Source organism: Zophobas morio, unplaced genomic scaffold, assembly GCF_036711695.1.
Source record: "Zophobas morio isolate AGI-343-1 ecotype UQ-CSIRO unplaced genomic scaffold, CSIRO_AGI_Zmor_V1 ptg000021l, whole genome shotgun sequence".
In the NCBI taxonomy this organism is placed as follows: Eukaryota; Metazoa; Arthropoda; class Insecta; order Coleoptera; family Tenebrionidae; genus Zophobas; species Zophobas morio.
This window is the reverse complement of record NW_026972126.1, coordinates 13551014-13565226: the sequence shown is the minus strand read 5'-3', so window position 1 is coordinate 13565226 and position 14213 is coordinate 13551014. Positions and strand designations below refer to the sequence as shown.

At 33.3% G+C, this 14213-nt stretch overlaps 1 protein-coding gene across 1 annotated transcript in view; it reads left to right on the top strand.

Annotated features, from left to right (window-relative positions):
* LOC135132336 (reversion-inducing cysteine-rich protein with Kazal motifs) overlaps positions 1 to 14213 on the top strand; it is a 137793-nt gene that overhangs the window by 69386 nt on the left and 54194 nt on the right. The window contains exon 3 of the mRNA XM_064060406.1: positions 8701 to 8784. Coding sequence (XP_063916476.1) covers positions 8701 to 8784 — 84 coding nt within the window. The remainder of the gene's footprint in view (positions 1 to 8700; positions 8785 to 14213) is intronic.

Below are 14213 nucleotides of genomic sequence, written 5' to 3'. Positions count from 1 at the left end.
TTTTCGGTGAACTGTTAATCTCGTACATGTGTGTTTCCTGCATCAGTTTATGAAAAATTGTCATTCAATTATAAATTCGGATAATTCCGGGCCTTCAGCGAGAGGAAATGTATCCCATTTATCTTTCAGCGCGCTTGAAATAACCGAACTCTTACATCTGCTGGTATCTTCGTGTTCGGAAGAACTGCTACCACCATAGAAAACACTTAACGAAACACTAAACACTCGATAAACCGAAGAATAACATTCCTCTGGCAGCATATAATTCAGATATCACCGGAGAATGGTACCATTGATAAATTGGGAATATTTTAACCTGGCGTGAAGCAATTGCGACACGTAGACCGTGGGCTGGTAAAAATAAAAGGTCCTTTACGAAATCTACATAAACACAGCCATCATAAATATACGCTGCGACTCTCAGGAAGATAGAATATATGGTATTTCTCACGCTGGGCTCCACATGTGAGCGACCATCCAAAAAAAAGCCCATCGCACATCGTATCTCCGCACTGCGAAATGTATCCTTTTATTGAAACGGATTTAATGAATTATGGGCAGTTTTACGACGCCTGGGAGGAATTTATTATCGCGATTATCTCCGGCTATCTGCTAATAAAAGTCACTTTTTACTTCTCTCTATTAATCGAATGAGAAAAACCGTTTTCGTTTCGACTCCTGACGCTTTGACAGCTCCATTTTTATAGATCATCAACAGCGTATGTTATTGATCGTGTTGTTCGACAATGGACGAAGAGTGGTCTTGGGGCTACTCGCCTTCGTGGGCCGGATTGTGCAACAATTTCGATGGGAATGTGCCCCACGCACTTGTCGCGATAAATAAAATTGATATGTTTATGTAAAGAAGTGGACACTAAGACGTGTTCGGATAATTAATTGAATTATTCAATAGCAGGTAGGGCCTCCGACAAGTATCTCCACAGAAAACAAAAGAAAAGTCGAGAGAATAAGATGAAGGTCGGTAAACACCATGACAGATGGGAGTGCGTTCGATGTGTAGCTTCTCGTTGGGGTGTCGTACCTGCTGAGACCATCTTACATTTATCTGTGTCTTTTATCGGAACGACGATTTTAATCATATTGGTTTTTTAGCCTTGAAGGGGCTCTCACTTGAGCTAGAGACACGGACTGGTACTTGGTACTAAAAGGTTTTCGAAAAAGTTAACAATGGGTGGATGGTAATTACCGCGATTGCTCAATGTGACTGAAAATAGAAATCGAGAATTGCAAGTGACATGTGAAATCAATTTGTCTTTATAATAAGCATGATTTCTCTACGTCTCTAATTCTATCATTTAAACCGACTCTCGATTGTCGTCGTACTTTTGATTGAGTGAGTAGTAATTGATGCTTCTACTTTATTGCATAAGTCACCTTTTAATGATATTTATTTTCAGTCAGCTTGACCTTCGTTTCGAGATTTTTCTTTTTGATCTGCCAATCTTTTTAAAATTCCCTTTCGTTTTCAAGATTGTGTTTATTTACTTATTCATTTGAAGTGTTATTCGTCATACAGGTACTTTAGATTTGAATGATATAAATAAGTGCACTCTACGTCTCTTCCTGATAAAATTTAACTGCAATCTGAATTATGTTCTGAATCTCCAAATCAGTGTGGTGTTTTAGTAAAATTTCAAAATTTGTGGACACGAATTTGATATTTTACATTTTTACAAAAAAAAAAACATTTGAGATTCTTACAAATTCTTCCAAAAAAGGAGACTAAGGGACTACAAAATTCTTTCAAAGTCTTTCCAAATACAAAGTGCCAACCTAAGATTTTTTCACATTCTTTAAAAAAAGAAAAACGCTAGGGGCCTCCCAAGATTTTTTTAAACTCTCTTGAAAATAGCATCAGGGATCACTAAGATTCCTTCACATTCTCTAAAAAATCGGTCAAAGTAAAGTAAGGAACTCTTTCAAAAAACAATCTAAAACACGTATAAGATTCTTTCACATTCTTTAAAAAAATTGTCAAAATTATTTAGGCAACCCTTTCAAAAAAAAAAAAAAAAACAAAGAGAACAAAATTTTGTTGAACTCTTTTTAAGAAATAAAACACCAACAACTCTAAAGATTGACAAGATTCTTCCACTTTTTTGGAAAACTAGAGACCCTCAAGATTTTTTCAAACTCTTAAAAAGAAAAGGAAAAAAGGCACAAAGGACCCTTAAGATTCTTTTAAAATAAAAAAAAGGGACCTCAGAATTTTTTTCACATTTTTTTTATAAACAGACATTATAATCCATTAAAATTCTTTCAAAAAAGGACACTAGAAGAAGTAAGACTTTTTTATATTTAAAAAAAAAATGTCAAAATTATTTAGGCAACTCTTTCAAAAAAAGACATTAAGAGATAACCAAAATGTTTCAATCCAAAGGAAAAAAACAGCATGGACCCCTAAGATTCTTTTAAACTCTTTAAAAAATAAAACACCATGGTACTTGTGAATTATTTCAAAATAAAAAAAGAGGCCTTAGAAGTTCTCTCACTTTCTTTAAAAACAGACATTATAAGTCATTAGGATTCTTTCAAGCTCTTTCAAAAATAAAACACCAGGAGCCGCTAAGATTTTTCGAATTCTTTCAAAAAAAGAACACTAAAAGACGTAAGATTTTTTAACATTTTTGAAGAAATTTATCAAAATTATTTAGGCAACTGTTTAAAAAAAAAACATAAGAGACAACAAAATTTTTTGAATCTCTTTTCAGAAATATAACACCAGAAACACTAAAAAAAGGCAAGATGCTTCTACTTTTTGGGAAATTAAGACTGTAGAAATCCTCAAGATTTTTTTAAACGCTTTCAAAAAAAAGGAAAAAAGACACCAAGGAGCTCTAAGATTCTTTCAAATTCTTTCAAAAATAAAACACTTTGGAACCCGTGGAGTCTTTCAAAATAAAAAAAAGGCCCCAAAGTTTCTTTCACATTCTTTAAAAACAGATATTAGAAGACATTAAGATTCTTTGAAGCTCTTTCAAAAATAAAACACCAGGGGCTCTTTAGATTTTTTCAAATTCTTAAAAAAAGAAACACCAGAGGACGTAATATTCTTTCAAATTTTTTCAAAATTATTTAAGCAACAGTTTCAATAATAGACATTAAGGGACAACAACATTTTTTGAATCTCTTTTCAGAAATAAAAACCAGAAACCCTAAAGAAAGACAAGATTTTTCCATTTTTTTGGAAAATAAAACACTAGAGACCCTCAGATTTTTTCAAACTCTTTCAACACGAGGAAAAAAGACACTAAGGACCTCTAAGATTCCTTTAAACTCTTTCAAAAATAAAACACCATGGGACCCGTGAATTCTTTCAAAATAAAAAAGAGGCCTTAGAATTTCTTTCACATTCTTTAAAAACAATCATTATAAGACATTAAGATTCTATCAAGATCTTTCAAAAATAAAACACTAGGGGCTCCTAAAATTTTTTCAAATTCTTTCAAAAAAAAAACACTACAAGACGCAAGATTCTTTTACATTTTTGAAAAGAATTGTCAAAATTATTTAGGCACCTCTTTCAAAAAAAGACATTAAGAGACAACAAGATTTTTTCCATCTCTTTTTTCAGAAGTAAAACAACAGAAACCGCAAATAATGACACAAGTTTTCCAGTTTTTTGGAAAATAAGGCACTATAAACCTTCAAGATCTTTTCAAACGCTTTCAAAAAAAGGAAAAAAAGACACAAAGGACCGCTAAGATTCTTTCAAACTCTTTCAAAAATAAAACACTATGGGACCTGTAGATTCTTTCAAAATAAAAAAGGAGGCCCCAAAATTTCTTTCACATTCTTTAAAGAAACAGATATTATAAGACATTAAGATTCCTTCAAGTTCTTTCAAAAATAAAACACCAGAGGCTCTTTCGATTTTTCAAATTCTTTCAAAAAAGAACACTAAAAGACGTAAGATTCTTTCAAATTTTTGAAAACAATTTGACAAAATTATTTAGGCAACTCTTTCAATAAAAGACATTAAGAGACAACAAAATTTCTTGAATCTCTTTCCAGAAATAGAACACCAGAAACCCTAAACAAAGACAAGATTTTTCCACTTTTTTGGAAAATAAAACACTAGAGACCCTCAAATTTTTTCAGATTCTTTCAACACGAGAGAAATAGACACTAAGAAACCCTAAGATTCCTTTGAAATCTTTCAAGAATAAAACACTATGGGACCCGTGAATTCTTTCAAAACAGAGAAAGAAACCTCAGAATTTCGTTCACATTCTTTAAAAACAGACATTATAAGACTCTCTCAAGCTCTGTCAAAAATAAAACACCAGGGGCCCCTAAGATTTGTTCAAATTCTTTCAAAAAAGGAGACTAGAAGAAGTAAGAGTTTTTACATTTTTGAAAAAAATTGTCAAAATCATTTAGGCAACTCTTTCAAAAAAAAAACATTAAGGGAAAACAGGATTTTTTCCATTGCTTTTCAGAAATAAAATATCAGAAACCCCAAAGAAAGACACGAGTTTTCCAGTTTTTTGGAAAATAAGACACTAGAGATCTTTAAGATCTTTTCAAACGCTTTAAAAAAAAGGGAAAAAGACACGAAGGACCTCTAAGATTCTTTCAAACAGTTTCAAAAATAAAACACCATAGGACCCAAAATTTCTTTCACATTTTTTAAAAACAGACATCATAAGACATTAAGATTCCTTCAAGTTCTTTCAAAAATAAAACACCAGGGGCTCTTTCGATTTTTCAAATTCTTTCAAAAAAAGAACTCTAAAAGACGTAAGATTCTTTCAAATTTTTGAAAAAATTTGACAAAATTATTTAGGCAACTCTTTCAATAAAAGACATTAAGAGTCAACACAATTTTTAAATCTCTTTTCAGAAATAGAATACCAGAAACACTAAAAAAATACAAGATCCTTCTACTTTTTGGGTAATTAAGACAGTAGAAATCCTCAACATTTTTTTAAACGCTTTCAAAAAAAGGAAAAAAGACTCCAAAATTCTTTCAAAAATAAAACACCATGGAACTCGTGGATTCTTTCAAAATAAAAAAGGAGGCCCCAAAATTTCTTTCACATTCTTTAAAAACAGATATTATAAGACATTAAGATTCCTTCAAGTTCTTTAAAAAATAAAACACCAGGGGCTCTTTGGATTTTTCAAATTCTTTCAATAAAAGACATTAAGAGACAACAAAATTTTTTGAATCTCTTTTCAGAAATAGAACACCAGAAACCCTAAAGAAAGACAATATTATTCCACTTTTTTGGAAAATAAAACACTAGAGACCCTCAGTTTTTTTCAGATTCTTTCAACACGAGGAAAAAAGACACTAAGGACCCCTAAGATTCCTTTAAACTCTTTCAAAAATAAAACACCAGGGGCCTTTAAGATATTTTTAAATTCTTTCAAAAAAGAACACTAGCGGACGTAAGATTCTTTCACATTTTTGAAAAAATTTGTCACAATTTTTTAGGCAACTCTAAGGCAACATTAAGAGACAACAACATTTTTTCAATCTCTTCAGAAATAAAACACCAGAAATCCCAAAGAAAAACAACATTCTTCCACTTTTTTGGAAAATAAGATACTAGAGATTCTCAAGATTTTCAAACTCTTTCAAAAAAAAAAAGAAAAAAAGAGGTTTCAAAATTTCTTCCACATTCTTTAAAAACAGGGATTATAAGTCATTAAGATTCTTTCAAGCTCTTTCAAAAATAAAACACCAGAGGCCCCTAAGATTTTTTCAAATTCTTTCAAAAATAGAACACCAGGGAACACTAAAATTCTTTCACATTGTTTAAAAAATTGGTCTAAGACCTTCATAAATAGAAAAAAAGATAGCCAGGGTCCCAAATGCTTTGGAAAACAAAACCGTAGATTTTTTCAAATTCTAAAGAAAAACATCAGGGAACACCAACATTCTTTCATATTTCTGAATAAATAAGTTTAAGTTATTTAAGCAACTTAGGAAGGTACCAATGGACTTTAAAACACCAGAGACCCCAAAGATTCTTTCAGATTCGTTAAAAAAGACACTAGGGGTCACGAGGACTCTTTCAAACTCTTAGAAAAGACACTTGGAGCCCTTAAGATCCATTCAAACGCCTTTAAAAACCGAAGATCAGGGGACTCAGATTCTTTCAAACTCTTTCAAGAGTAACACCAGTGTGATCAAGATTCGTTCATGTTCTTGAAAAGATTTGTCTAAATTATTTATACAATCTTTTAAAAAAAGATACTAAGGGACAACATTCTTTCAAACTCTTTTCAAAAATAAAACACTAGAGCCTCCAAAGATTCCTTCAGACTCTTTAAACCAAAATGACATTAAGGCTCGTTTAGAATCTTGCAAATTCTTTCAAAAAGACAGACTTGGGGTCGCCAAGAGTTTTTCAAACTCTTTCAGAAAAAAACACCAAAGACCCCTAAGAAGAAGACACCAGAGGCCTCGTAGTTTTTTTTAAACACTTTCAAATATAAAACACCTGGGGGTCCTCGAGATTGTTTCATTCTTGAAAAAAAAAAAACACTCAACGCCATTAGGATGTTCTTAAACGCTTTCGTAACACGAGGAGCACCAAAGATGTTTTCAAAATTTTTCAAAATAAAAGGCCTTCAAAGTTCGTTCAAATACAAAAAAAGGTGTAAATTATTTAGGCAATATGTCAAAAAAAGATACTAAGAGACTACAAAATTCTTTCTCTTCAAAAATAAAACAGCAGGGACCCTAGAGATTATTTCACATTCTTCAAAACAGAAAGACAGTAGAGGCCCCTCTTTCAAACTCGTTTCAAAAACAAAACATCAGGGGTCCCAAAGATTCCTCCACGTTCTTTAAAACAAAAGGACACCAAGGCCCCTGAAGAATTTTTCAAAAAGAGAGACTTGGGGCTGCCAAGACTTTTTCAAACTCTTTCAGAAAAAAACACCAAAGACCCCTAAGATTCTTTCAAACGCATTCAAAAGCAAAACGCCAGAGGGCCTCGTAGATTCTTTGAAGACACTTTCAGGTATAAAACATAAGAAGTCTTAGAGATTCTTTCACATTCTTGAAAAAATTGATCTACGTTATTTAGGCAATTCTTTCAAGAAAAAAAAATCTAGGTCCCCTAAGATTCCTTCAAACACCTTCACAAACAATTATTAGTGGTACAAAACATTAGGGACCCGAAAGGTTCTTTCAGATTTTTTGAAAAAAAAGCCTAGGGACCACAAAATTCGTTTAAACTCTTTCAAAAACAAAACACCAGGATCCTCAGAGATTATTTTATATTAAAAAAAATGGTTCTAAGTTATTTAAATAAAATTTCCATTGCCCCTTAAGCCAGTTTTCTAAAATAAATGATAAAATTTGATGCTGGAACTTTTAGTTTCCTTTTTGATAACCCCGTACGCTAAAATAAAAAGTAGATCTGAAACACGAAACTACAGATTTCCTTAATAATGACTTTGCATAGGTAGAGTATAATATATATAAGAAGGGTAATGTTTTCCCAGAATTTCTGGAGATGAGATAAACCGTCTTTAGTTGTAGTAAGCTTTTTACCATATGCTTAAAATTTCACAACGACCGTGCCAGTAGTTTCAGATTTTACTTATATAATAAAATCATCAAGAGACGAAAAACAGGCGGAAACGGGACCTACTTTTTCATATTCTAGGAGCAATGAAACGTCGAGAAAAGAGGCGGACTAGCCATTCGTCAAATGGACCCTAGTGCAAAAAAAATTGAAATAAATTTTAAACCACAAGTAAATGAGCAAAACTATGATGCGCACTAAAAATTATATTTATTTATCATAATTTAACTGACGTCATCAATTTTTTGAAGGGAAGAAACACAAATATTCTGGTAATAATTGCATAAATTATTTTGTCACTGACCCCGACATTTTGAGGTGAAATAATGTTAACAGGGTATTTAATAACGACAAAAATCTGAAATGAAAATGGAGTGCTAGTTAATATAGAAACAAGATTTTCCATTTTCAAGCTTGGGTATCTTCGGTATTTATTAATTATGATTTTGATTTCATTTCTTCTTTATTTGTTTCTTCTTCAGTTTTTAAAAACCTATTATTAAATCCGTTGCATGTTTTTTCAATTCCGTCTCTGGAATCTCGTTCCTTTAAATCCACCTTCTTCTTTTTGCTCAAAAATCCCCCGTCAAGGTTTAAATTCGAACCCACTACCGAATCTTCCTTTCAATCTCAGCAGAAACCTGACAATTTAATCAGTATACATTTAACAACTTATTTCTGAAAAACGAACTCGAATTAACGTGTGTTAATTTAAGCTACGTAAACAAGTAGTTGTTTTTTGAATAAAACAACCTGAACCGAATTCAGCAGCTTTAAATCGGCGAATCAATCAAACCAGTAAATTATATTCGATCCCCTCGGGTTACTTTCACGCGCTTGTTATAAATTCAATAACAGTCCTAACGGACTAATGGCGCATAAAGAATTCCAGGTGTTAACTGCTAATACTAATAACCATCTAAATTTAGCCTTAATAAGAGCGCTCCAACTTGAATAAACAGCAAGAGGCTGTTGGTCTTATTATAACATCCAAAGTAAACAAGTTATTGATACGGATATTAAAGTCAGCACTCGCCTAAAAACGATCTAACGCCTTTCTAAATATAAACCGTCCGCCTTCGGATTTTATAACGAATTCCAATTAAGTTGTTCGGTTTTATTGTTTCAGATATCATTAGCGCAACTAGCCGCCGATGGCCGCTTGAGGAACCAGACGATCCAAGAAGTACAGAAATTCTGTTCCCCTCAGCTGGTAAGGCATCTTGTAGTTGTCACTTAACTAAACGTTTGATTGATGTGCTAGAGATAACGCCGGTTTTTAGAAATAGCTGGTCTTGGATGTCATTTCTTTTAAGACCTGCGATATTTTTAAAATACCTTGTTTACGGCCTACGATATTTCACGCGGGTTATCGTTAAGTGTTCGAGATGGCTGATAAGGAACGAATAAAATATTTCAATTTATTGTTCGGGAAGGATTATTGTCTCGAACGGAGTTTTATTACTTCATTTGTGTGGCAAACTGCGAGCAACGGCCGGATAATGTTCGAGTGTCAAAATGCAGAGTGGCTGGTGTCAACCGGGGTTAGCGGACCTCACATACAGTCGAATTTCTGCTCAGCGGACGCGATAAATACTAGCAAATTTAACGAAGGTAATAATTGTTCTCCAAGTTAGTGAAATATATATGTGATTGTTTAAAGTAACTTATAAGTTACTAGTGAAATTAAAACCTTCTAATTTTAACCCGTTAATATATGAAAAATTCAAATATGTACTTATAAACCAAAACATTTTTATTTTGTTAGCTTTTTCATGCTTCACAGGATCTTGTTTTTTTTTGTTTACTTAAGTGTTATTTAAAACTGAACTTTATATACCTGACTCATTAAGCACATGTTCCTCGATATTTTGTTAATTTTTAGAAATCCAAAAATCAGTCAAAAATTACAGTGTGGTTCTTTGAGCAGCATACACTGATTTTTTTTTTTTGATTTATTCAGATCGTTCTATTTGAGGCGTAACGTACAACGTCTTGTTTTTATATAGAATCATCTATATAAAACACACTCTCATCAGCTTCTTCTTAGTGCTTAGTACTTTTGAAACTCCAACGCGACGTTGTCACGTCATTCCAATTTTTTTTATTTTTTACTTCTCGAGCGTAAGCGAAGGAAGTTTTGTAATCGAGTCCGTCGACCGATAAAATAAAACTTTATTTTTACGTTTTTTCAACTTTTCATGATCCCGACAGTATGAAGAAATAGGTATCCCGTTTCCTTCTGTCTGTCTGTACGTCTGTCTGCCCGTCTGTCTGCGTGTCTGTCTGCCTGTCTGTCGTCCCGGATTTTTATTAGACAAATAATCTCCGAAAGTACTGGGCCGATTGTTATCAAATTTTGTATTTGTATTAGGACTATCATGTAAATGTTAAAACGGTAACCAAAATTTGTCTAATCATACCCACCAATAATGTGATGATGTGAATTCAAAATTGTACATAGTAAATGGGTTTGAAATCGTATAATATAACGTAGTCCTACACACGTAGTTCATGACGCCGTGTTGATTTTTTACCCGAAATGTCCAGATTTTTGGAAAAAAAATCAAAACTGTAAAACAATATTTTGCTATTTAATTTTGAATCTGCAACCCCGAATGCTTTGGAATCTTGCAAATGTTTTAAAGTTATTGTAAGCATGGTAAATTGTTAATAAAAATGTATCTGTTTATTCCCCCCAAAAATTGATGACGTTATCTCAGGGTGGGTGGGCGTTTCTAGTACTTGATAAGGTAAGACTGTTTTGGACAAATGACATCTCTGTCAAAAGAATAGAGGGCGGGTGGGCGGTGCTAGCATTTTATAAGATATGACTTATTTTGACACTTTTGACATTTTCGACAATTTTTCAACCATTTTCGAAAATTAACTGGATATTTTATTGTAGATTTCGACATCCAGGAGGTATTTTCGGCTTTGTTTCTTCGAAAATTTCTATCGTTCTCCCAAAATGGCTAATTGAAATATAGCAGTTTTACAGTTCCAGTAGCAAGTAGTTTAACAAAAAATTTACCAATAACGCTTTTTTTTCTATTTTTTTGACATCTCTGTCAAATGACTTATTTTGACACTTTTGACATTTTCGACAATTTTTCAACCATTTTCGAAAGTTAACTAGATATTTTATTGTAGATTTCGACATCCAGGAGGTATTTTCGGCTTTGTTGCTTCGAAAATTTCTACCGTTCTTCCAAAATCGCCAATTGAAATACTTATAGCAGTTTTTACAGTTCCAGTAGCAAGTAGTTTAACAAAAATTTACGGTTAACGCTTTTTTGTTTTTTTCACATCCTAGATTCTATTAATTTCCACTACCACTCCATAGGAGAACATAATTAGCCCCGCCCACCCACCCTGCCCTCATTTCAGTGATTAATTTTAACCGATCTGAATAAATGAATGATCTTATACTGAGCAGAAATAAAATTCATTCTGAGGATGAGAAGGTGGGCGGGGCTTTTACTTGCTAAGATAAAACTGATTTTGACAAATGACATAGCCTCCAAAGAAATACAGGGCGGCTGGGCGGGGCTAGTACTTGGTAAGACAAGACGGTTTTTGGCAGATGACATATCTGCCAAGAGAATAGAGGAGGAGTGGGCGGGCCTAGCATTTTATAAGATATGATTGATTTTGGCACTTTTCACATTTTCGACCATTTTCTAAAATTAGCTGGACATTTTATTGTAGTTGAAACACTTGTTCAAAAAATACTTTGTGTCTGAGCACATTTTTGCTCTTTTTTAATAAAAAATCTAAAATATTAAAAAAATACAAGGTGTTACTTCAAACTTTTTTTAAGTATTTCAGAAGTAATGCTTAATTTTCCGTCGCTCTGTGTATATATAATATCGTATTATCGTAAAAAAAGTTCCCTAGCAAGCAGGGAAATTTATTTTCAAGATACTATTGTAGGCATTGTTGCTGTTTGACACTTTGACAGTTTTTTCACCTTGTCCAACTGGACAAGGAACGTGGTATTGTTGCCAACGTATTTTTTTAAACATTAAATTTCAAAGCTTACTAGCAGACTTTGTTTCAGTAATATGGTACCATAATGTCCTGAACTATACTTATAATAAGGAAGAGGATTTCAGCAACATGACGACACGGTTAATGTAGGTATACTTTGAAGACATCGATAAAAATACTTTGATGATTAGACAATGACCAATAAAGTCAATTGTTAATAAACTAAACGGTGAATTAAAAAAAACAAATATAACAAATTTCCAACTCACATTTATTACAATATTACAAGTTAAGTATTTTGTAATTCACATATAATCTACATCAAACCCCTATTATACCCATGTAAGCAGCTTTTATTTCCTCAATCCTGGCGGGATCACAGTTTTTATCAGCATGCAACTCCAAAACTATTTTCCTAAACCTGTTCTTCACTTCGTCGATAGAAGCTTGAGGGTCCAGTCCCAAAACAGAATGGAAATTTTTTCCGTGTACCACATCTTTAACAACAACTTCACCTATATCTTTTCCCTCACTCAAAATTTTCTTCATCATCTCCAGCATCTGAGCCGCTACTTTAGAACAAATTTCGTCAACAACTTCCTCAACGTTGTTGTCACTTTCGCCACCACTTAGTTTCTTGTCAAGCTCTTCCGCAAAGAACGTCCCGTAACGAAGAAGTTCTGACAAATCAATTCCAGCAGTGACAGCGATGGATAAAATTTGGACTTTTGAAGCAGACAATTTGAGCTTCTTCTTCAACATACTTATTAGTTTAGGAGCGAACTTTTGCACCTTCTCTTCAAAGAAATTCATTTCCAAAAAGTCTTCAACAGCTGCGTCTATCTCTTCACGTTTCGTGGCTTTTAGTGTCTGGAGCACTGATTCATGTTGCAGGGATGTCTTAAGGGATTGTGTAATTTTTTCTAAAATTGTTGATGTAAAGTTATGTAAAGCTTTATCTACGAGCGGTTCGACAATTTGAGTTTTAACAATCGACTGTGTTAAAGATTTCGCGGTTTGTTTAGAAACCGTTTTTACAAAATCGACGAGAAGGTCTGTTCTAGTCATTTCCTCAAGGTTCCCAATTAGACCTTCCAATTCGTTTAATTTCTTTAGACCTCCTAGTTTGTTCAGTTCGTCTAAGTTATTCGCGTTTTTCAGTTGTTGCATTTTGTTTAATTGTGCAGCTTTGCTCAACTTATTGAATTTTGCTACTTCAAGAAGCTTCTCTAGATATTTTTGGAGCTTTTCCACAAGCTTCGCTAACGACTCACAAACTTTCTTGAATTTGGTAGCTCCTTTCAAAAAGGTTGTCAATTTACGACAATAATTGATAGCTTTTTTTAGTATTCTGGTGCACTGTGTGACTGCACTGAACCCAAGAGTGACAAGTGACTTTCCATATGAAATAAATTTCGTTTTCATGTAGTCATGTGTGTTGACCTCTTCTGGAATTATGATGGCCATTACCACGTCGATTATTGCTCCGGAAATTAGATCTGCTGCTTGACCACACACTGTACCAAATGCTGGTGGGAAAATTAATCCTATGCAAAGTAGACTAATCCCTGCTATAATTTCAGATCTAGCTGCATCGATTACCACATCAGGAACATCAGGAATTTCTTTCAAACAATATAGTGCATCTACACCGATTGATTGGAGCTCAGTTAACTCACTATCAAAAAGTACTTCTTTAATCGCGGGATCAGCTTTTTCTAGATTTTCTAAAAATGTTGGTACCTTTCCTCCAATGTCTAATTGTACAGACCGGTCTTTAAGCTTTTCTAGTAGTTCATCAATATTTTGTTGGTGAATTTTTAAAGCGAAATATCTTGAACAAATGTGATCCACAAAAGGATTATCTTCGGTTACTAATATGTTCTTTAATTCTTCACTCAAATTTTCTTCTGCATTGAAAAACTGATTTTTGAAGTAATTCATTTCCGTTTCAATAGATATCTTAGCTTTATTTAAGTATTCACTTGCTTCCTTTTTGTAGGCTTCGGTGTCATGTGTTTCAATAAAAAAAATTTTACCAATTGCTTTCTTGAATCTTTCTTTAAATTGTTCTCCGTTAAGAATAGCAACTTCAAACAGTTTTACATTCGCCCCTATCAGCAGTTCAGCGTGGTTTTTACCCACGGCAATGGCATGCTTTAATTCTTCCATAGCTTTCTCTGTGTTGTCAGTTTCAAGATAAAATTCAGATAACCCTATGCTATAGAAAGGGTTGTGACTAATTTTCCCATTTGTAATAGCATCCGCTTCTTTCAAGAAACTATGAAACGCGTCATCAACCTTGACGCCTTGTATATTCTCTATATTATAGTTTTTCTTTTCCAACCAAAACGCCCAAAATTCCTTCATATCGTTGGCTACAAACTCATCTTCTCTTTGACTTTTCCCGTCTTTCCACTGTCTGTAAAATTTGGAAAACTGTTTAAATAAATCGTCTTTGAAAGCTAACTCTTTAACAAGAACTTTGTTTATATCTTCTAATCGCCTTTTTTCCAGATTGTCGCGTTCTCTCTTGATCTGTTCGAAGTCTGCGTTCGCATTGATTTCAAGTTCATCAACTTCACTCTGTCTTATTACCAATTGACCACTACCACTGTTACCCTGTCGTGATGTTCTTCCAAAAGCTTG